Source organism: Felis catus, chromosome B3, assembly GCF_018350175.1.
Source record: "Felis catus isolate Fca126 chromosome B3, F.catus_Fca126_mat1.0, whole genome shotgun sequence".
Lineage (NCBI taxonomy): Eukaryota > Metazoa > Chordata > Mammalia > Carnivora > Felidae > Felis > Felis catus.
Window position 1 is genome coordinate 134,527,775 of NC_058373.1, and position 22,134 is coordinate 134,549,908.

The 22,134-nt window shown below is 39.0% G+C and overlaps 1 protein-coding gene and 1 long non-coding RNA gene across 3 annotated transcripts in view; one reads left to right on the top strand and one right to left on the bottom strand.

Annotated features, from left to right (window-relative positions):
• Positions 1 to 13,217, top strand: part of LOC123386184 — a 45,930-nt gene extending 32,713 nt beyond the window's left edge. The window contains exons 2-3 of the long non-coding RNA XR_006599926.1: positions 12,583 to 12,890; positions 13,022 to 13,217. This is a non-coding gene — a long non-coding RNA (uncharacterized LOC123386184). The remainder of the gene's footprint in view (positions 1 to 12,582; positions 12,891 to 13,021) is intronic.
• The window catches only part of PPP4R3A (protein phosphatase 4 regulatory subunit 3A), a 37,752-nt gene continuing 25,129 nt past the window's right edge, over positions 9,512 to 22,134 (bottom strand). For both annotated transcript variants that reach the window (XM_011283450.3, XM_011283449.3), the window contains exons 8-15: positions 21,919 to 22,050; positions 21,715 to 21,817; positions 19,867 to 20,025; positions 14,481 to 14,650; positions 13,211 to 13,353; positions 12,441 to 12,631; positions 11,834 to 12,060; positions 9,512 to 10,777 (exon numbers count right to left, since the gene is read on the bottom strand). In XM_011283450.3, the coding sequence (XP_011281752.1) occupies positions 10,667 to 10,777; positions 11,834 to 12,060; positions 12,441 to 12,631; positions 13,211 to 13,353; positions 14,481 to 14,650; positions 19,867 to 20,025; positions 21,715 to 21,817; positions 21,919 to 22,050 (1,236 nt within the window). In that variant the 3' untranslated portion in view covers positions 9,512 to 10,666. The remainder of the gene's footprint in view (positions 10,778 to 11,833; positions 12,061 to 12,440; positions 12,632 to 13,210; positions 13,354 to 14,480; positions 14,651 to 19,866; positions 20,026 to 21,714; positions 21,818 to 21,918; positions 22,051 to 22,134) is intronic.

Consider the following 22,134-nt stretch of genomic DNA (forward strand, 5'->3'; position numbering starts at 1 on the left):
ACCCTTGTTATTGCAAATGGCAAGATTTCATACTTTCTATGGCTAATATTCCAGTGTGTGTGTGTGTGTGTGTGTGTGTGTGTGTGTGTGTGTGTGTACACACACACCATAGCTTTTTCATCCATCTATTGATGGAAGGACGCTTTAGGTTGTTTCCATATTTTGGCTTTGTAAATACTGCAGTGAACATAGAGGTGTGTGTATCTTTCTGAATTAGTGTTTTTGTTTTCTTTGGATAATACCTGGTTCATATGCTAGTTCTGTGTTTAATTTTTTGCAGAACCTCCATACTGTTTTTCATTGTGAATGTACCATTTTGTATCCCCACCAATAGTATATAAGTGTTCCCTTTTCTCCACATCCTTACCAACACTTACTATTTCTTATCTTTTTGATACTAGCCATTTTCTGACAGGTGTGAGTTGATAACTCAAAGAGATTTTTATTTGCATTTCTATGATGATTTTCATGGAGATTGCATTGAATCCGTAGATTATTTGGGTATTGTGGACATTTTAACAGTATTCTTCCAGTCCATGAGCATGGTATATCTTTGTATTTATTTGTGTCTTTTTCAATTTCTTTCATTAATGTCTTATAGTTTTCAGACTACAAGTCTTTCTCCTTGGTTAAATTTATTCCTATGTTGTTTTGTGGAGTTTTTAAATTTTTTTTTAATGTTTATTTGTTTTCAAGAGAGAGCACGTGTGCGCGCACAAGTTGGGGAGGGACAGAGAGTGAGGGAGACACAGAATCCAAAGCACGCTCTAGGCTCCCATCTGTCAGCACAGAGCCCAACACGGGGCTCGAACTCATGAGCCATGAGATCATGACCTGAACTGAAGTCAGACACTTAACTGACAGAGCCACCCAGATGCCCCTTTGTGGGGTTTTTTTTTTTTTTTTTTTTTTTTTTTTTTTGATACAGTTGTGAATGTTATTGCTTTCTTAATTTCTCTTTCTGGTAGTTTTACTAGTGTCTAGAAATGAACAGAGTTTTGTATGTTGTATCCTTCAACTTCACTGAATTCGTTTATTCTGGTACTTTTTAATGGAGTCTCTAGGATTTTCCATATATAGCATCGTGGCATCTGCAATTAGTGACTGTTTTACTTCTTTTCCATTTTGGATGCCTTTTATTTCTTGTCTGATTGCTGTGGCTCAGACTTCAAATACTTTGTTGAATAAAAGTAGCAAGAGTGAGCATCCTTGTCTTATATCTGATCTTAGAAGAAAAGCTTTAAGCTTTTTACCATTGAGTATGATGTTAACCATTGGGTATAATTTATTTTATATGGCCTTTATTATTCTGAGATGTGTTCCCTCTATACTCACTTTTCTGATAATTTTTTTAATCATGAATGGATATTGAATATGGTCAGATGCTTTCTCTACATCTATTGAGCTGATCATATGGTTTTTACCTTTTTGTTAATGTATTGCATGGTTGTTTAATAGCATGTTGTTTAGCATCACATGTTTGTGTTTTTCCAGTTTGTCCTTATGGTTGGTTTCTAGTTTCATCCCACTATTGTCAGAAATGATGCTTAGTATGATTTCAGTCTTCTCACATTTATTGAGAGTTGTTTTGTGGCCTGCCATGTGTTCAATCTTAGGGAATGTTCCATGTGCACTTGAAAAGGTATGTGGCCTGCTGTTTTTTGGATGGGATGTTCTGTAAATATCTGGTAAGTCTATTTGGTCTAATGTGTCACTCAAAACCATCGTTTACTTATTGATTTTTCTGTTGGATGATCTATCCATTGGTGTAAATGGGGTGTTAAAGTCCCCTATTTTTATTGCATTACAGTGAGTTTCCCTTATTATGTCTGTTAATATTTGCTTTATATATTTAGGTGTTCCTATGTTGGGTTCATAAACCTTAAATTTCTGTATTGTTGGATTGATCACTGTATCATTATGTCATGACCTTATTGTCTCTTGGTATCATCTTTATTTTAAAGTCTATTTTTTCTGATGTAAGGATTGCTAACCTAGGTTTAGCATTTGCATGGAATATCTTTTCCCATCCTTCACTTTCAGTCTGTATTGGACTTTATGTTTGAAGCATCTCTTGCAGGCAGTATTCAGATGGGCCCTGTTTTTGTGTGTGTTTTGATGTGGACCTGCCTGGGCTTATCTTGTTTGGGGCTATGTTTCCTGGACCTGGATGTTTTTTCTTCCCCAGTTCGGGGGAATTTTCCAGCTATTATTTCTTCAATTAAGTTTTCTGCCCATTTCCCTCTTCTTTTTCTGGGCCCCCTATAATGTGAATGTTAGTATGCTCGATGCTGTCCCAGAGGTTCCTTAACCTAGCCTCATGTTTTAATATTCTTTTTTCTTATTGTTGTTTAGCCTGGATGATTTTCACTACCCTGCCTTCCAGATCACTGATCTCTTCTTCTGTATCCTCTTATCTGCCATTGAGTCTCTCTAGTGTATTTTCTTTTTATTTGTTATTATATTCTCCAGCTCTGGTTGGCTCTCCATTTTCTGTTTTTTGAAGTTCTCACTGTGTTCATCTGTTGTTCTCTCAAGTCCATTGAACATCCTTATCTGTTTCCTTTTCTTTTTTTCTGAGGTTTGGTCTTGTTCTTTCAACTTGAACATCTTTCTCCATCTCCTCACTTTGCCCAGTTCTCTTATTATTATGTGTTGTTATGTATTACATCAGTTACTTCCCCCAGTTTTGAAGGAGTGGCTTTATGCAGAGGGTGTCTCTTGGGGCCCAGTAACACAACCCCCGCCCCCCGCCCCAGTCACCCAAACCAGGCACCATAGAAGTGTCCGTGTGGGCTGCGAGCACCCTCCTGTCGTGGCTGGGTGGCATTGGCGCAGGCTCACTCGTGTGTGGGGCTGTCCCCCAGAGTGATTGCCTGTGTGGCTCGGCTGCACGTGGTATGGATGTGCGAGTGTGCAAGTGTGGCCTTGGCCTGTCTGGCTCAGAGGCCGGGCCACCACTGCCGCAGGCATGTTGCCGTGGGGTAAGGGCGCTTCGAAGGGCTCTAGGGCTGGCTGAGCCTGCCCAGCATATGAGGTGGGGTAGGGAGCCACTGGGGAGGGGCTCCAGGCCTGTCCCGTGGGTTGACAGAGCACGTCCTCAGGGGAGCACCTGGGAGGGGCCAGCAGTGGTGGCACAGTAGATGGTGACATTCAGAAAAGGCGTCTGCCGGCACTGGGCCTCCCGGTGGGAGGTAAGTGCCAAAACAAAACAACAAAACACAAAATGGCGCCCACCACTTTGCTCACGTTGCCAGGGAGCAAGCATTCCAACGGATCCCTGCCCCTTTGACAGTGCCCTCATTTAGCGCGTGGGTTTCCTTCACATGTAACCCAGGTGCTTTTCAGACTGCTGCCTCTGCTGGAACTCAGCGATGAGACTGTGGGCGCGCCCTTCGAGAGCAGCGTCTTGGTTTCTCACTGCTCTTCCCCTCCCGGACAGTAAGCCCCCTCCATTTTCACAGCCAGGCACCCTGGGGGCTCATCTTCCCAATGCAGGTCCCCGGGCCGTGGAGCCCAATGTGGGGCCCAGACCCCTCGTTCCTTAGGGAGGGCCTCTACGTTCCTACAGTGCGGGCCCCCACCAAACCGTGTCTCCACCCCTCCGGTGTGTCACGTGGCTTTTCCTTACCTCCTTGGTTGGGTGTGATCTGTTCTGCTGGTTTTGGTTCCTCCCCAGAGGTGGTGGTTGTGTGTGTGTGTGTGTGTAGTCGTAGAATTTGGCATGTCTGCGGGAGGAGGTGAGCTCAGGATCTCCCTGCTCTGCCTTGGTCCTGAGCCTGATTTCTGTTTCTCATAGTTTGTTATTAGCGTATAGAAATGTAAGAGAGCTTTATATATTGATTTTGTATCCTGCATCCTTACTGACTTTGTTTAGTACTTCTAATAGCTTTTTGGTGGAGCCTTCATTTTTTTCTATATAATATCATGTCATCTGCAAATAGTGACAGTTTTACTTCCTTTCCAGTTGGATATCTTGTGTTTTTCTTTTTTCTTTTTTCTTTTTTTTCAGCTAGGACATCCAATACTGTATTGAACAACAGTGGCAAGAGTGGGCATCCTTGTCTTGTTACTGATTTTAGAGGAAAAGCTTTTAGCTTTTCACCTTTGACCAAGAATGTTAGCTGTAGGCCTGTTATATATGACCTTTATTATGTTGGGATATCTTTATATATATATGCCTGATTTTTTCTGAGAGTTTTTATCATAATTAGATGAACTATGTCAAATGCTTTTTCTGCATCCACGGAGCTGATCCTATGATTTTTATCCTTCATTTTATTGATTTATCACATTGAATTTGTGGATATTGAACCCTTATATGCCTGGAATAAATCTAGGTTCGTCATGGTGCATGATTCTTTTAATGTATTGTTGAATTTGGTTTGATAATATTTTGTTGACAGTTTTTGCATCCGTGGTCTTCAGGGATGTTAGCTTGTCACTTTCTTTTCTTATGGTGTCCTTGTCTGATTTTGCTTTCAGGGCAATGCTGGCCTTGTATAATGAATTTGGAAGTTGTTCCTACCTTTTCTAATTTGTGGAAGAATTTGAGGATTGGTACTCTTCTTTAAATGTTTGCTAGAATTCACCAGTGAGGCCATCTGGTCCTAGACTTCTCTTGGGAAGTTTTTGATTACCGGTCTGTTCAGATTTTTGTCCATTTCTTCTTGACTTAATTTCAGTAGTTTTGTGTCTTTTTGGACTGGGTCCATTCTTACCTAAGTTACCGAAGTGTATTGGCATACAGTTAATCATAATATTCCTTTCTAATTCTTTTTCTTTCTGTAAGGTGGATAACGATGGCCCCAACCAAATGTCTCTCATTTCTGAATTGAATAATCGGAATCATTTTTCTTGGTCAAGCTCCTGTTTCTGTGAACAACCACGTGTGTGTTTTCCTGTACTCCAAGTGAGCCACTTCCAGTTAGGAAACTGCATCGGTAGAGCTTCTAGCAGACTGAGCTGAGGGAGGAGCAGGGGTGGGGATGAGTCACCACAGGTCCAAATGGCACAGACTCTTCACCGGTCTGAAGATTCTCGAGTGAACTTTTTTTCAGTCTGTTACGTGTCTTCAGCTAATTTGGAAAGCCCTGAAACGGTTGACTGTAACAATTTTGCCGTTTTTAAATTGCTTTTTGAGGGAGGATCGGCCAGGCTCCTTACTCCGGGCCATCCCTGGATGTATAATCGTTAACTAGTATATTGTATACTGGTCCCTACACTGCAGAGACAACGAGCGACTTCTAAAAGCCGGCAGTTTCAGGTTTTAAAAGGTCCGCACCGTAGCCCGTCTCCCTCCAGGTGGGGACTGTATTAGTGCACCATATTGAACGGCTGCTGTCCCTGGAAAAGCTGCCCGTGGGAGAGTTGCTGTCCGTGTACACATCAGCTCTGCCGTCCTCACGCTTGTGAAGTCACTCCCATTACAGACGGGGAAACCAAGGTTCGAGGAACTTGCCCACGGTCTGAATAACCGTGATTGTTCACACCCACAGCTTTCGGACTATGCTGTTGCCACATAGGTACTTTGTCCATGCCCTCGGCTTTTCACCACTTTCTACCAGGAAACCTGCTGTTAGAATCCAGTCACCACTCGGCATGCATGGAGCACATATTGTGAGGTTTCCTGAGCGCTCCTTCAGCCTCTTTTATTTTATCTACCCCCATCACGGTCTTCCAGAATAGACCTCTTCCTGAGGTCTCAAAAGGGGTCAGGGTCAGGGGCTTGGGGGCGCGGTGGACTTCGGTGAAAGGTTTTCACTAATAGCAATTCCTCACATTCCCTACCTAAACTTTTTGAAAGCCACCTGGGAACTCTAAAGGCCAAATTTTTCTGGGCTCTTAGTTTTGATGGAACTCCTACCTCACAGTACAAACCCAACAGAACCATCTTGGAGGCTGGTTAATAAACTGTCTCATGATTTCCTCATGTTCCTCTAGAGTAGTGCTTTACAAGTTAGAATGAGAACACCTGAGGTAGCAATTCACGAATTACAGGAACATTAAAGTAAAATTAATCTGCTTTTTTTTCTGTAAGGCAACAGGAACACATTCCTGTAGAAAGATATTTGGTGATAAAATTAAGTGCTGCAATTTTTGATCACATTTTTCAGGCTCTTTATCTAAAATGAATTATTCTTTAAGAAATAAAGAAAAGGAATCCCTTTTATCAAGTTACTGAGAAGTATCAGTTGATCAATCCTACATAGGAAATCTGCCTGACCTATGTGCCGTCTACCTACCATCTGTGTTCTAATAGCTGCACAAGAGAGAATCGCATAAATCTGGGGGGCCCGCCTTCTAGGATCTCACGTTCCAGGAAATATGCCAAGATGTAAAAGTTTAATAGAATGAGGCTTAATAAACACTCCATCCCAATAGGCAAGTGTTGTTTGGAATTGGTAGCTCATGGCTTGGTCCAGTGATAAAAGGCAGGGGTCTGTACTTACAGGCAAAGATCTATGATCGAAAGACCAGTAAGAGAGAGAATGAGTTAAAGGTGCTGGAGCCAGGGATGAACAGACCAGGAAAGCCTAAACAGAATTTTAGGGGTTGCTGAAATAACTCAATATAGGGTAATTCTGTGAACTTGAGATAGGCCTTTGTTGGTATTTCTAACCTGAGGCAGGACAGGAGACAGGACAGAGGTCTCAAGTCTTCCCCTTATATCCACAAGTGGGAATCTCATGGTCAAGGAGTCAAACTCGTAACTACGTAAGGGCATCAGCCAAAAGACTTCCCCAGTGTGTATAATCTGTGTGCACCTTACTCCATCTTTCATTCACCCAGTAAACGTTTTGGAGAGCCATCTGTGGGCTAGGGTATCTTGCTAGGTACTATGGAAACAAAGTTGAAGAGGATATAACCCCTTCCACAAGGAAGGAGTAGTGTCAGGGGCACATTTCCCAAGGTTGAAAGATGAATATAAGTTTATCAGCAGGCAAGGCAAGAAGAGCCTTCAAAGGGGCACATGACAGATTAGGCAGTCTTGTACGGCACAGCATGATTGGACAGGGACATTAACATGCCCTGGCTGGAGCTTGGGAAGATGAGCACCCAAGACGGGGCAGTAGAGAATCCCAGCATTTAAGGGATAAACAGGGGAGCTATCAAAGGAAGAGAGCATCTGCTACTACCCACGGTCTTCTCCATACCTTGGCCTCTATTAACACCACATGCTTAAAGATTTGACCTAAGTGTCAAGAAACATAAGGATGGAGGGGTGCTTGGGTGGCTCCGTCAGTTAAGCGTCTGACTCTGGATTTTGGCTAAGGTCATGATGTCATGGTTCATGAGATCGAGCCTGGCGTGGGGCTCTGCACTGACAATGCGGAGCCTGCTTGGGATTCTCTCTCTGCCCCTCTCGCTCTCAAAATAAATAAACTTTAAAAATATACATAAGAATGGAACAAGGGTCCACTCCAAATTTGTAGGTAGAATGTGACTTACACTAGGGCAGTGTCTTTGGAATAGTAGGAATAGAATTTAAATCAAAACCCATTCAGCATCATGTTGGAGAAATCAGTGTTCCCTACGAGTTGATGGAAGAACTTAACCTAGGACAGCAAAAAGGTCAAGTAAACTTCTGTCTCCAACCAGAGCTATTTTAAGGACCAAGACATCTGACTCCACTAGACATTTATCTGTCTGAAGAGAGGCGCTCTACAGTTTCCTTTCAGAACTATTCTCAGGAGCCAAGATGAAAGGCAGAGAAAGGAATCAAACTGGCTTACCAGTTTAAACTGGGTATCACAATATACTATTTCCCCATTTCCCTGTGTTCTCTGAGTGTCCCAGTATAACAGCAGACAATAATCCAGCCCATACAAATTTGTTTTTATAATCCTCTTGCTCAAAATGGATATTATGGCAGAAAAAGTTAATATAACCTTGTATATAAGAATTTTGAAGGTCCTAAATTTTCCTCCGAAAGTGATTTTGACCGTGCTGTTTAAACAGTTATGATAAATACCAAAACTCTGTTGAGAAACTGAAAAGTTTTCCACTTAAAGAGATCTTCTAATATCAACTGCTTGCTATTCTATTCTTGGTAACTTTACAAAGACTACTGCTTAAGGACAAAAGTAGGAGGAATGTGTCCCCCGTTCCATGCTTCTCTCCTTCATTTCCAAATTCACAAAAACTGACTTCCAGAGAAAATCATGTGCAAGATTTGAGTATAGTCAGGCAGGGAAAAAACTATCAGGCTTCAATTCTATTTAAAAAAAAAAAAAAAAAAAAAAAAAGCCAGGGTGGCATTTCTGGACCAGACAGGATATCAAGGTGTTTCATGCAGTTAATTGTCTTTTTCAGAAGTTGTTGGGAAATCACCCCACAGAAATGCAATTTTTTTCATTTTAAGCACTGCAAAATGAGCAAAAGAGCCAATAGGTATCATTAAAATGGAAAATAAGAATTTCTAACTTCACACCATTATATTTACATCTGTTTTCAAGACCGTATCTATTCAACAGTACAGGCTTGAGTCAGGTGGACCTGTCAATTCAAGTGTTGTCCTTCTAGCAATTTATTGCTAAGTTTCCCTCTGCAAAGTGACCAGCTGTTTTAGAACTAATTTCTATTATAGCAGTTGGTGTCAGTTTTCTGCTTCAGTACCTGTAATTGCTAATAGCTGGGAAAATGCAACTATCCATCAATGAAGGGGTATCTCTTACCTGTTAAGGGCCAATAGTTAATTTAACTACTGGACCGGAATTTATGAAAGCATGGGGCGCTCCTCCCCTCTACTCAGAGCTGTGAGAACACCAAGACAAGTTAAGTGTTCCAGGAGCCCAACCAGCAGTGAGTTTAAACTGTACGGTTAAGGCACAAACATGGGACTTGCTAGGTAACAAAGGAAGACGTAATATAAACTTAAGATCTTTCTTCGCTTTATTGATAAGGTAACTTGATTAACTTCAATTATTAATAGCCAGAACTGGAGTCTCCGAAGTATCTCTAGACTGTAGTGAAATACACTTAAACGCTTATAGTTAATTATGCACCCAAAATTTGTTTAAAAAAACAGCCAACAAAACTTGTTTCATGACTGTAACAAGTTATCACTTCCTGGTTTTTTTTCCAACTATTAAATATAACCTTGTTTTTGGTACCACATGTTAGAATTTACTGAGGACTAAGCAAAAGAGTAGAAGCACACAGTGCTTGTTAGATTAACTCAGTTAAAAGTATGATACTTAAAATAGTATCATTTCCTGGATATGGATTTTTATTCACATTTGTAAACCCATTCTTAAGTTCTAAAAGCTTATTTAAAAAAAAAAAAGTGAGGGTATGTGATGTCAAGGTACCTTTTCACTTCCTTAAAAGAATTTTAACACCTACGACAATAAAAGGAACCTATTTAAAAATACTGTTGCACTAAGATGATAGCTGATGGTCCTTTGGCCACGTATTTATTTAGGGACCACCACTTACAACTCCAGCTGGTATTCCAAAGGGAGTAGTTAAAAAAAAAAAAAAGAAAAGAAACGAAACATACAACTAATACAATTTCTCTTACTCTTCACTTTTCTTTTTATTATTCAAAAGTCAAATATGTTATTTTTAAATCATCCAGCCTCAATTTAGATTTAATGTACCGTCATTTTCCCAAGATATGAAATTTCAGAATCTCTTTGGAATACTAATTTCACGTTTCTAGGTTTAACAAAATGGTTGAAATTTTAAATTCCACTCTATTTCCCTGAATTCTCAAGACAGTTGCTGATGTAAATTTTAATATAAAATATTTAGTCACAAAATAGTATTGCTTTTGTATGCACATAGTTGTAAGATTACTTTGTTTTTGTCAATAAAAACTATACCATCTTTCATAAAACTCTAAACAAATTAAGAACTGTGATGTAGAACAAAAATTACACATGGTAAAACAGGTACCAGCACAACGTTAGGTTATATTACATCAAAAAAAGTTTTAATGGTCCCAAATATATATACTCAACAACTAAGCATACACTCAGGGGAGAAAAAAATCAAAAACAAAATGAAACCAAAAAATTATGACACAAATGACCACATCTAGAATTCCACTCAATCTTTAATCAAGTAGGGACAAATCCCCACTTTAAAAAAAAAAAAAAAAATCTGCAGTTTGAAGGGCAAAGGGAACAGATAAAAAAGAGGAAACTTTATATTCGCCCCTCCCCCAAAGAGGTTTTCCAAACCTGTTGTAGCTTGACTAAAATGCTCAGAATGTATGATTTTAAAGGCAGGTCTCTTTATACAAAGAAACTGCTGGCATTCTTAACTAGTGAAGAATCAGGGCCCAAGAGCCTATTCTTCTGAGTCTCAAACGTGGTCCGAGAAAGCATATTCTGATTGTAGCAACTGACCAGTCAATCCAGAGTTCCACTTACAAAACCCCTGCCCTGTTGGCTTTTTGTTTCCATTTCCTTCCCTGAGAAAAGGGCAATGTGTGGTCCAAGCTGGAGAGCTCAAAGGCTTAAGTCTTTCCCCTAAATGTATAATATCCCCTCCTCCTGCTCCATTGAATTGGCACTTGATGAGCAGAAGTCAAGTGTGGGAGGCTGATCTGGATCAGTCATTCACAAGAGACCACTGCTTTGTTGTGGATTTTGTAGGGGGGAGGGGTAGAGAACCAGTTTTCTCAACAGGTACTGATCAGAGGCAGTTGCCATTATTAGGACTCAAACTTTGCTTTCTTTGACAACGGTAGCGTGTCTTCCTTGTCTTCATCCTCATCATCGTCTTCATCATCATCAGGGTAATCTACCAGACCCACGAGGCCTCCCTGTTCAGAAATAAGGTTTATTTTTTTTTTAAACTACATTTCCAGCACATATTTTAAGTCTAGATAAAGGATACAGATTCCCCCCTCCCAATATACTGTGTGGTTACGTGAGATTAGATGCAACTGAAATTCACTGCATTTTCCCTAAGTTTTCCGTAATAAAATTTTTAGTCTATAATCCTAACAAATCACCCAGGAGATGGAATCAGTAATTACTGAATTGAAAAAATGTTTTAAAATTTAATAGTGCATTAACAAACTACAGAAGATCAACAGACCAGGAGGGCAGACCATTAGAAGTTAGGAAAGGGAGTCTGCCTTTCCTTCCAGCTTCCTTTTAGACCCATGCCTTCACCAGAAACCACTGCAGCTCTATTTAGGAGGCTGTGGAAGAAGTCCCACTGCTCTGTGGTCCCTTCACTTCAGCATCTCTCAGATTCACTTCTTAGCCCTTAGGGGTCTCGTGCAATTGTCAAAGAAAAAACGGGGGGGGGGGGGGGGGGCACTGTATTCCCCATTTAGATCAACGAATTCCAAATGCCCAGTCTGCTAGTCCTGGGCAGCATAAGGTGACCCGGGGAATAGGTTTTTATCCTAAGATTATGTCTTGTCCACATTTTTGGTGTTAAAATTTTGATCCTTTCTTATATGAAAAGAGATGATGGTTAATTCTTTTTTATAAACCTTGCTTGGAAAAATAGTGTTGGCAATGTCCAGGTATTTATTTTTCTTCCACACAAGTCTTTATCTGGGTGTTAATTGGGAAAGTTGATAAAGAATAACTTTAAAATTTTGTATATGTTTTGAAACAAATCTGAACCGGAATTCTAAAACACAAACCACCAAAATAATTTATTCAGACTTTGGTATTGGTCATAAAAAACTTTCAGAAATTGCTCAAGTTCTTTATACATTCAGGTAGTAGTGGGAGGATTATTCATTCCCTCTAGTTCAGAAAGGTTTGATCAGTTCCAAAAGACAGTACCCAAAGGAAATCTCAGTCACAGTTACTGTTGAACCAGATTAAATGAGAAAGGCCTGGAAGTCAAAATGTACCTTGGTAGTAATAGCTGCCGTCTGAGATGTACTTTTAGGGACAGATCCAGGAGAGCCTGGAGATCCTGGGGATCCTGGGGATCCCGGCGAACCAGGCAGATTTGCTGCAGGTGACTGGCTGGTGAGATTAGTTTTTGTTCCACTAGAGAGGGAAAGCTTGAAACTTGGGCTCTGCCGACCAGAAAGATTCGTTTTCAGAAGCACCTCTTTTTCCTCACTTTCTTTTACTAAAAATAAGAATATTGTCAATAGTTGTCACTCATACTTGTCTTTTTTTAATCCCCCCAAATGAGGTGGCACTAAACACAATTTCCTAGCTTACTCCTTTGCTGGGGGAAAACACATGTTCAACACGCTACTGAGAAGGGATGAAACCTTCCTTCTGTATCCAGTGTTTCCACCCTTCCCGAAATAATCTAGTTCTCCTAAATCAAGTCAAATTAAGAAAATTTAGTCCATGCTTTCACCCCCAGCCATTAAGTCACATTCTGTAAAGCAACTAAGTCTTTGAAATCTAGGTCACGACACAAAGTAGATACTCGTTTTCTCAAGAGAGAAAGAAACCAGGGTGGGAAAGCTGTCATTTTTGCCCAGCTTTTCAACATACATTTCTTCCTTTCCATGAATTTACTTATTGGATCCATAATATCATCATCGTTTTTAGTTTTGTCAGATGGAGACACGACAGCTTCACCATCTTCCATGTCATCCTCATCAGTGTTAAACCACATCTCCTCTTCATCTTCTAGTGTTCTGGCGTCTCTTCGATACCTGTGATTCCTCAAAATGGACCGCATGCTAGGAGTAAAGAGAAGAAAGTAAACCGACTCCTCCACAGACTCCTTTAGACAGTCTTCAAAGTGGTGCTCCGAATTAGACCGTCTTAACAGAGCAAGGAGAGAACAGATTTATACACAGGCTAATGAAGAACCAGACTCTACCCAACCAGGTTTTTCGTATATGATTGAAAAAGTCCACCATCTCTAGTATTATGGATCAGTTATTAAACTTGTTAACATCAGGAATTAATCCTAATTCATGGACTTTAAAATCTACCGTAAGTATGTGAATTCATGCATTTAGAAAAATATACGAGATTTCTTAAGTAACTGGTAACAAAGTAATTCAAAGCAAATCAATGAAGCCCCACTGCCACATAAGTGTTGGGTTTTCTTTTTTACTATCTAGTCTGATAAATGCCTAAAGAAGAGTCCAAGACCAAGCCAATATCCACCTACACCTTCAGGACAACATTCACGTTGGCCACTGCAGAAAACTACAACTCCCGCTTATCCCATCCCTCCCTCCCCCAGCCAGGCCACAAAGAGGCACCACTGTCGAACTTGAATGAATAGATTAAAAAATGTAGTAATTTACCTGTCAAGTTTGGGATTATCTTGCCTTTCTCTTTGTTGTTCAAATCTCAGTTTTAATCCTTTAAATGTCTGTACATAATCTACGTCTTCCAGCGCTTTCCAGTAATTTTCAATTACATGAGCAGTTAATGATTTTATATCTTCCTACAGAAAAGAATTATAATGAAAACATACAATAGGAAAATGTTACTTTTGCTGACAGGAGGCTTAATTGTAGAGAATTCAATAACCTGCTCCAAACAGATGAACTTCATAAAATTATAAGCCAGTCTTAATCAAACGCTGAAAATGGGCATAATTGACTATGCTATGTACCAAAGTGTCTCTGATTTTCGATGTATCTCAGAATTAACGGGTCTTCCCAAAGTAAATGCCCAGGTCCCACTCCAGATGATTCTTAAATTTAAGTAAGTGTGGGGTGGGATCAGCACATCACAGAAAAGTGCTAGAGACAGGTGGTGGTGATGGTTGCACAACAGTGTGAGCGCACTTAATGCCGATGAATTGTACGCTTTTTAAAAAGGGAAATTTTGGGGGTTTCTGAGCGGCTCAGTTGGTGAAGCACCTGACTCGGTTTCAACTCAGGTCATGAGCTGCACACATGCTCAAATTTTTTTTTTTTTAAAGGCAAATTCACATTATGTATGTTTCGCCATAATTTTAAAGCATGTCACAGATAATTCTAACACACTGTTTGAGAACCACTAGCCTACTCTATTACTAAGGATTCAGAAGTCTGTAATGAAATTATTCTTTAAATTTTTTTTAACGTTTATTTTTGAGAAACAAACAGAGCACGAGTGGATGAGGGGCAGAGAGGGAGACACAGAATCCGAAGCAGGCTCCCAGGCTCTGAGCTGTCAGCACAGAGTCCCACGTGGGGCTCAAACCCACAAACTGTGAGATCATGACCTGAGCTGACGTTGGCACTTAACCAACTGAGCCACCCAGGCACCCCTGAAATTGTTCTTTGAAAGTATATAGGGAAAAGTCACAATTCAGAAGCCCTCAAAGTTTTGATGTGGTTTTTGTTAATTCTACTTTCTTAAAATGATTACCATGACAGTGTTAAATCAGTCGTCAAACTATCCTGTAAAGGATTCACAGCTGCTGAGAGACTGTATTACTTTGAACTGAATCCCTTACAAGCTTCTGGTTACATGGGTTTTCTTTTTAAAATTTTCTCCAAGTATAATCTCAAGCCACAATATCAATAATGCATATTCAGTATTCTCAAAACCAAAATTCTAACTGGAAAATACAGAACCTACCACTCTAATAAATTCAAACATCTCTATAATGGCAGAGTTCATCAGATTGTAGCGGGATCCGTTGTTGAGAAACGCTTTGACAACTGGTTCGAACAAAAAACTTTTCATTATGTAGCGGTTGTAAAACTCATCTTTTAATCCAATAATCTTTCTCTTAAAACGAAGAGCACCTGAAACACAGAGGCATCGTGGTTCAAATTATATACCCCACTTCCATATTTTAGATTAAAAAAAAACAAAAAAACAAAAAAAACCTGTGTAATAATTCTTCGTGCAGTGTTAGGTTACCGCTTCCAGAAGTATGTACCTAAGGAACAGGGATCACAAAAGGGTTACCAGAAAAATGTATTCTGGAAATAGTGTATGTCATGATAGAACACAAGTCTCAGAGAGTGGAAAAATTCTGGAACCTACTAATGACCAAAATGTACTTCACATCTAAAATAAGAGCTAAAACAGGGCTGACAAATGAATTAAGCTTTATACTAAAGATGAGAAAATTCTAAATATGTCCTTCTACAGTCACCTTGAAAACAACAGAAAAACCATTGTTTTATTAGGGCAATCCACGTATAATTTGATATTCATTATTTTTGGACACTCTTACTATTCTGAATCAGAGTTCTGGGTTTACGATGGCGATCTGTCAATGTGTCAGGAGCACTACTATAAACCCACAAAACTCTGCATGACCCATAACTTGCCTTCCCATAATTTTGAAATAAATTTAGAGAATGTTGCTTTTAAAACGTGGTCCTCTAGGCTTATTGCAGCGAGTATGCTTTTTAACTTTGTTTCCTAATTGTCCTTTTTACAATTAATTAGGCTTTAACTTACAGATTAAAAGGTATATTTACATCTTGAGGTATGGGGAGTTACTTAAGTCACCATTCGTCAAGATCCAAATATACTCAGACAGCTAGACAAACCCTCTTTACCTAAATGGAGTTTATCAGTAAGTTAATGCCCCAGTTATTGTAAACAGTTCAAAAAAGCATACTCACTTCATGCAGTCACATCGTCTTCGGTTGGCAAGATTAATTATTGTGTTTGTATTTTGGTTTCTTTGGAGATCATGGAAGTGGCTCGTTAAATTGCCAATTTGTTATTAATCAAGTCCTTCATGAGCAGGTAGCCAGGCAACCATGCTGACACGGTTTCTGGGTGGGAAGGCAGAGGAGTAAAGCAGCTCAATTTTTCTTTAGTTGGCAGAAAAGAGGTCCACAAGTGAATGCCCATTTAGGTACAAGCTGGTTATAAACTGCCTTAACAATGCAACTTATTGAAGAGTGTCTCTTTCTAAAGTGACACTCTGGGCAGGGAATTTCAAAATAATGTATAGAAGAGTAATTGCAATTTTTTTTCAACTACTGAATTATTTTCAAATACAAAAGCATGGTGAAATTAAGACATTTTAAACAGTAAGAGGCACCTGTGTGTTAAGTCAAGCCTAATAAGGGTTTATTTTCCCAAAACAGTGATTTTAGAGTTTGGTTTTTTTTGTGATGTCACTTGACAAAGGAACTTAGTGAGGCAGTTCCATTTGTCAGAAAAAACAATCCATTGGAGCTCAGGCCAGATGTTCAGTTTTTAGTAATTAAGGCACGAGCTATTGTTTCAAGAATCAGTACTCTGAACTCTGCAGGCTTTGTGGAGACTTGTGTCCTACCATAACACACGCTAGCTGCACCCTGTGGTCTGCGTGCGGTTCCTAGGTAACTGGTAAGAAACTCCCTTCCTAGAATTCACTAAGACCGAGGTGTGCAGTGGGACCACTATTTCCTCAAGAGCAGTTCTGTCCAGAAACTGCTGGTGTAGATGGAAGACGGTTCTACTGGTCTTTGTTTTGTTCCTCCTTTCCATTTGCCCTCATTTATTTATATCCAGAAATGGGTCACGTCCACTCCAAGTCTTCCCCAAAAGCAAACCTGCATCAAGAGTATCCAACCACTACTTGCTGTTGAATAAAGGTTGCTTTCAAAAATTTACCAGTGAGTTCTATCAAGTCAAGTTGCTCAGAGTAAATTAGAGAAAGCTTCTGGGAGAGGCCACAGTGGCATAACTGGAGGACTTTCGATGTAAAGTGCACTCTGCTTCCATGCTTCCCTCTAAACTTTATCAACATTCCAGGAATCTCTGGTGCTTCGTTTCAATCATGTCTAAAGTCATTCCTCTTTACCTCACACAACGGGAGATTTCGTGTCACAAGTTGAGACTTCTTGCCTCATATGTAACTAATGATGGCCAAATAAAGCATCTATAGTAACATTTTTATTTCATTCCTTTTATAGATGTCCCCATCTTTAACAAAAAAACTAGACATGAACCCTGAGAAACCAAGGAAATAAGACGGATAAAACTGCTCTATGTATATATCTAACCTATAAAGGCCTACATTGTGAAAGGACTGCTGGTCTCCCCTACAGAACCGATTTGTTGGCTTTAGGATAAAAGCCTTCTAATAAGCAGCGGATATTAAAAAAAAAAAAAAAAAAAACAAGTTCGGTGAAGTTCCCAACTTGTTTACATTTAACCATTCATTTGTTACCCGCTGTCCTTATAATCTGGTGTCTAAATTCACTTATAATGAACACTGTACCTAACATTTTCTTTCAATGTGATGTTAGCAGACTGAAAATGTTCTACATCTCTTCAAATTTATACTTCGTTCTTTAAGAAATCATCGATCAAAACCTCCTACTCTATACTCTACAGCCAGTCCTAGAGTGCTTATTCCTTATGACTGGCATCCTCTTCCAGAAACTACTCACGTTCTCAATCTGGGAAGACAGCCACACGGAGAATAATTTGAGAGTGAGTTAGGTTTAATGCTAACTCCGTTTGGAAAATGCGAAGAATAAAGCATAACTAAGATTTTCCTACAATATAAACCTTCCCTGAAATGAAATCTCTTCATCGTTCTCATTAAATTTTGAGACCTTTTCTTGATGATACTGCAAGCAAAATAATGAGATCAAGAACTGCGAACCAAAAGCCTTTTTTATCCCTCTCCTGCCACTCTCCCACTGGACTCGTGTGTTCTACCTACACCAAACCATTAACATGTCACACTTTCCCCACATCTGCACATCAGCTGTGTGTTCAACCAAGCATGCCATTCTCCCATGACCAATACAACCCAGTTTACCTCTTTTGCAAAATTTTCCTGATCTGACTCATTCGTGGAGAATAAATTCTTTCCACTATGCTTCCAAACACACCTCAATATAGTACTTAGGGCATTGTATTTTGATTTTTACAGGACTATCTCCTAATGAACTCTGATCCCTTTGACAGCTGAGTCCAGGTCTTAATCATCTTCATTTTCTTGGTACCAGGTATTTAGCATACTTCATCAAGTCTAAGATGCCACTGATTACAAGAAACTTTTTCTACTCTAAGAAAACCAAACCAACCAAACTATCATTCACAACAACATGCCATTAATTTGAAGACTCACCTTGATCTCACAGATGACACATGTCTAAAATGCAGAGCTTAGTACTGACAAAATAGGATAGTAGGTACTTGATACATTTATTGAAATAAATGATCAACATACTCATTTATTTAGTTTTTCCATTCTGTCCTAAACTGCCTTTCCCCGCACTTGAACAAAACCTTCTATTTTAACACGAAAGAAGTGTTCATTATGAATTCACTCTCAATTTAGTCAGGGGGCTCTCACTTTTGCTGTGGTTGGTATAGAAGGAAAGTGAATGAGTTTAAAAAGCCCTTCTTTTGCAAATGCTAAGCTCATGGATAGTACATTAGTAAGGCAGGACTGAAATAATGCATTTGTTTCTTTTGTTGTCCATTTTTTTGTTGTTCTTAGCAGTCTGGATTAATGCCACACATGTTCCGAGTTACTTTTGGCTGAAAAAGTTTACCAAGGGTAGCATCAAAGTTTCTGGACAATCAACAGAAACTAATTTTACTAAATATCTGAAAGTTGAAAAATGAAAATATACTATGACTACATGTAGTCTCAGTCCATACTGCTGTGTGTACATTGGCCCGAAAAACTAAGTCAACTAGCGGTTACCGTGATAAAAATGTTTAATGTTTTTAGAAGGAAATCTACTTCTACTTACTACTTTAAAGATAAAATATTGTAGAGCAAATCAACATCAGACACATCCTTATAAAAATAATGTTCTTATAATGTTAAGGATATTTTAAAAATCCATTAAGTAAAAAAATTGTAAAAGAAGTTAAAAAAATAGCAAAAAATGGATATACATGTATATACATATATTCAGGCCTTCAATTAGTGAATGACTGTGATGCCTTTAAACAATGACAAAACAACCAAACTTACCCATAAAAAACAAAAGACAAATTACCAGCAGACATTTTATCGAGCCTCTAAGGTAACCCCACATTGGTCTGTCAACTTACCAAAGGCTGGCTGCTACATGATCAAGTACATTCTCAAATAACCTATTTGCAATTCTGAAACATGTTTTATTTCCACAAATAGGGCCTTAACACAGTTAAGTTTTTGAAAAACGTGTACAACTAAGAACAATCCATGTGTTGCTCTAAGAGAGCTGACAAACTTTTCCCATAAAGGTTTACAAGTCCACATTTTAGGCTTTATTAAGCCACATATGTATGGCATCTGTAGCGTTTTGTTTTTTTTTTTTTTTTTTTTAACAACCCTTTAAAAAACATGAAAACCACTTTTCAGCTTGTAAGTTGTACAAAAATAGACCACAGCCTGGATCTGGTCACCTCTGAAGTCTGCCCCTCTCGCTCTGAATTGTCAGTGGTAATAAAATGTTACACTGTCCGGCACTGGTTGTTGTATGTAAAGTGATGAATCACGGTATATACACTGTATGTTAGCTAATCTGACAATAAATTATATGTTCAAAAAAATGTCATATTGTCAAATAGAAATAAACATGAGAAAAAAGTATTTGTGCAGTCAATGAATGGACCATCTACAGACATTTGTGCTGGGCATTTTGTAACTCGGAATGTGTTTTAGGAAGTCAGTGCTGTTAGCTATAAATTTCCAAATTACAAAAATATTCTTCACGATTTAGTGTGAGACCCAGGAACGCCTAATTTATAATTAGTAATGCAGTCCTAAAAAAGTTACGGAGGTAAAATGATCTAAGGTGCCATTTTAATAATGGAAGACTTTAATATTAATTTTGTAGATGCACACCAACCCCTTTGCTTATATAACTGAGAAATATGCAAATGAGGAAAATCATCTCAAAATGTGGTGAAATTATATAATCAGTGTAGTTTCCTATTAGAATGTAGGTCTCTTGACCTGAAATCCATGATCTTTTCTTAGGCAGTTAAGACCCAAAGGTACCAACAACATAATATATCAATAATAAATAATTCTACCAGAAGTAACACTTACATAATGCCAAGAAAGCATGCTTTGAGGCCATAAGAACTAGCACTCTCCGGAGGATGTCCTTATTAATAATGTAGTTCTTTATGTGGTAGGTATGGTGCTCCACACAAAATGTTAACAACTCCAGTACAAGTGCCAACAGCTGGGCCGTCTGAAAATCATCTAAAACCAAAACACGATTATATTTAATGACTAATATTCTTTTCCTTTCCAAATGTAAGTATCTAAATCCCAATCAAGTAAAATCCTATCAATCCAAAATTTTATTTTTTATATGTTTATTTACTTGGCGGGGGGGGGGGGGGGGGGGGGGGGGGGGGGTGAATAGAGAGAGAATCCCAAGCAGGCTTCCAGCTGTCAGCGCAGAGCTCAACACGGGGCTTGACCTCACAAACCTTTGAGATTGTGATCTGAGCTGAAATCAACTCAGATGCTTAACCAACTGAGCCACCCAGGTGCCCCAACCCCAAATTTCAAGTTAAGGAAAAGGGAACAAACAATGGATTCCTATCCTACCATGTGCCAAGAACTGTGCTTTACATTTTCTTCAGCAACTCTAAGAGGAATTTGTTTCACAAAACCCAAGTATGAACAGCAAGGCAGAGAGGAGACATGAATCTATTAGATCTGCTTTATTCCAAGGTGCAAGAATGCTCTACCGTGTCTTAACACATCCCTCATAAGATGGACAGTACACATGGCACAGGAGGGCTTGAAAGATACCATCTGGTCTTTGGTGGAATTATTCTCTCTGCTCCTATGATTCCACTATGTTTTGTGGCTCCTTTATTACATAGGATGAATCCACACTGAGTTATAATCATTGGCTTATCTTTCTTCCTCACCAGGCAGAAAGCTTCTGGAAGTATTTTACTTACTTTTTTCATTTCCCCCATTTAGCCCCTAAAGATTATATATAGCACAGTGCCTTCCACACAACAGGTTTTTAATAAATGTTTAAAGAACTAAATAAATGTGTTTGGAAAAAAGCCTTAAGCTTTACCTAGTACAAATAAAGTAGACAGAAAAATGAATTATCATGGTTCCCAGACTTAATCCTAGAGTCACAAAAAAATAAATTTAATATTTATTTTCTAAGTGGTATGTAAGTTATATTGTACTGATAATTCATCGAGAACAAAATCATCTTCTCGAAACATCAATAAAGGATTTCCCTTGAACATCCTAAAACTACTCTCTGGGGGCACCTGGGTGGCTCAGTCAGTTGAGTGTCCGACTTTGGCTCAGGTCATGATCTCACAGTTCGTGAGTTCGAGCCCTGCGTCGGGCTCTGTGCTGACAGCTCAGAGCCTGGAGCCTGCTTCCAATTCTGTGTCTCCCTGTCTCTCTGCCCCTCCCCTGCTCAATGCTCTGTCTCTCTCTCTCTCAAAAATAAACATTAAAAAAAAAAAATTTAAAAAAACCTACTCTCTGAAATACACACACGCAAGCTAAAGGAATGAAATGCAGAAATAATGAGTCATCAGTATATGAATAATCCCCAATGGAAAGAAAGAGTTTAATAGCACAGCCTTGCTCTGCACATCTGGAGTGCAAATAACAAAATTACTTTGTTCATAATTACTTCCTTCTATTTTTTTAACCTATGTAAATAAAAATAAAAAAATATGAATATTGCCTTAAAAACTTTTAAAATTCTGAAAGCAACAATTATCTCCTATTACGTTTTATTGTCTTCAATTATAGCACTTTTAAAGAAATTTTACCTTGAGCATCTTTTTTGAAAATGTATCCAAATGGCTTGAACTTTTAAAGACTATTACTCTACATCAACTCTGAATTTCAGAATTCAAGAACAAAGAACTTCACTACCAACCTGCATTATCTTACCTTTGCTGGGTTTGTCTTCTGTTGTATTTGCCAGTAAAGGAGCAGTGAGGACATGCATACAGTGCTTATAAAAGAAACCCAGAAACTCCGTCTTCTCTGTTTTCTAAGGAATCAAAAACACTTCCATGAACCTTAACGGCATTGGTTCCTACCAGCAATAAACAATATACTAGTATGAAAACGAGAAAAATGCCTGTGGCTTACATTGGCAGTAGCTAACATGTTCTCTGGGTCAACTAAAGTTCGAAGCAGGCCCATGAGTTGGACTGCTCCTCCAAGTTCAGGGTCTGTATCACAAATCATATGTTCTATAATGAGGTTGATGAGCAAAATATCCTGGTGAGAAAAGTACATACAATAAGGATCACTTACTATGAGTGAGAATGTAAAAGCACACACTATGACACGTTACAGCATTAT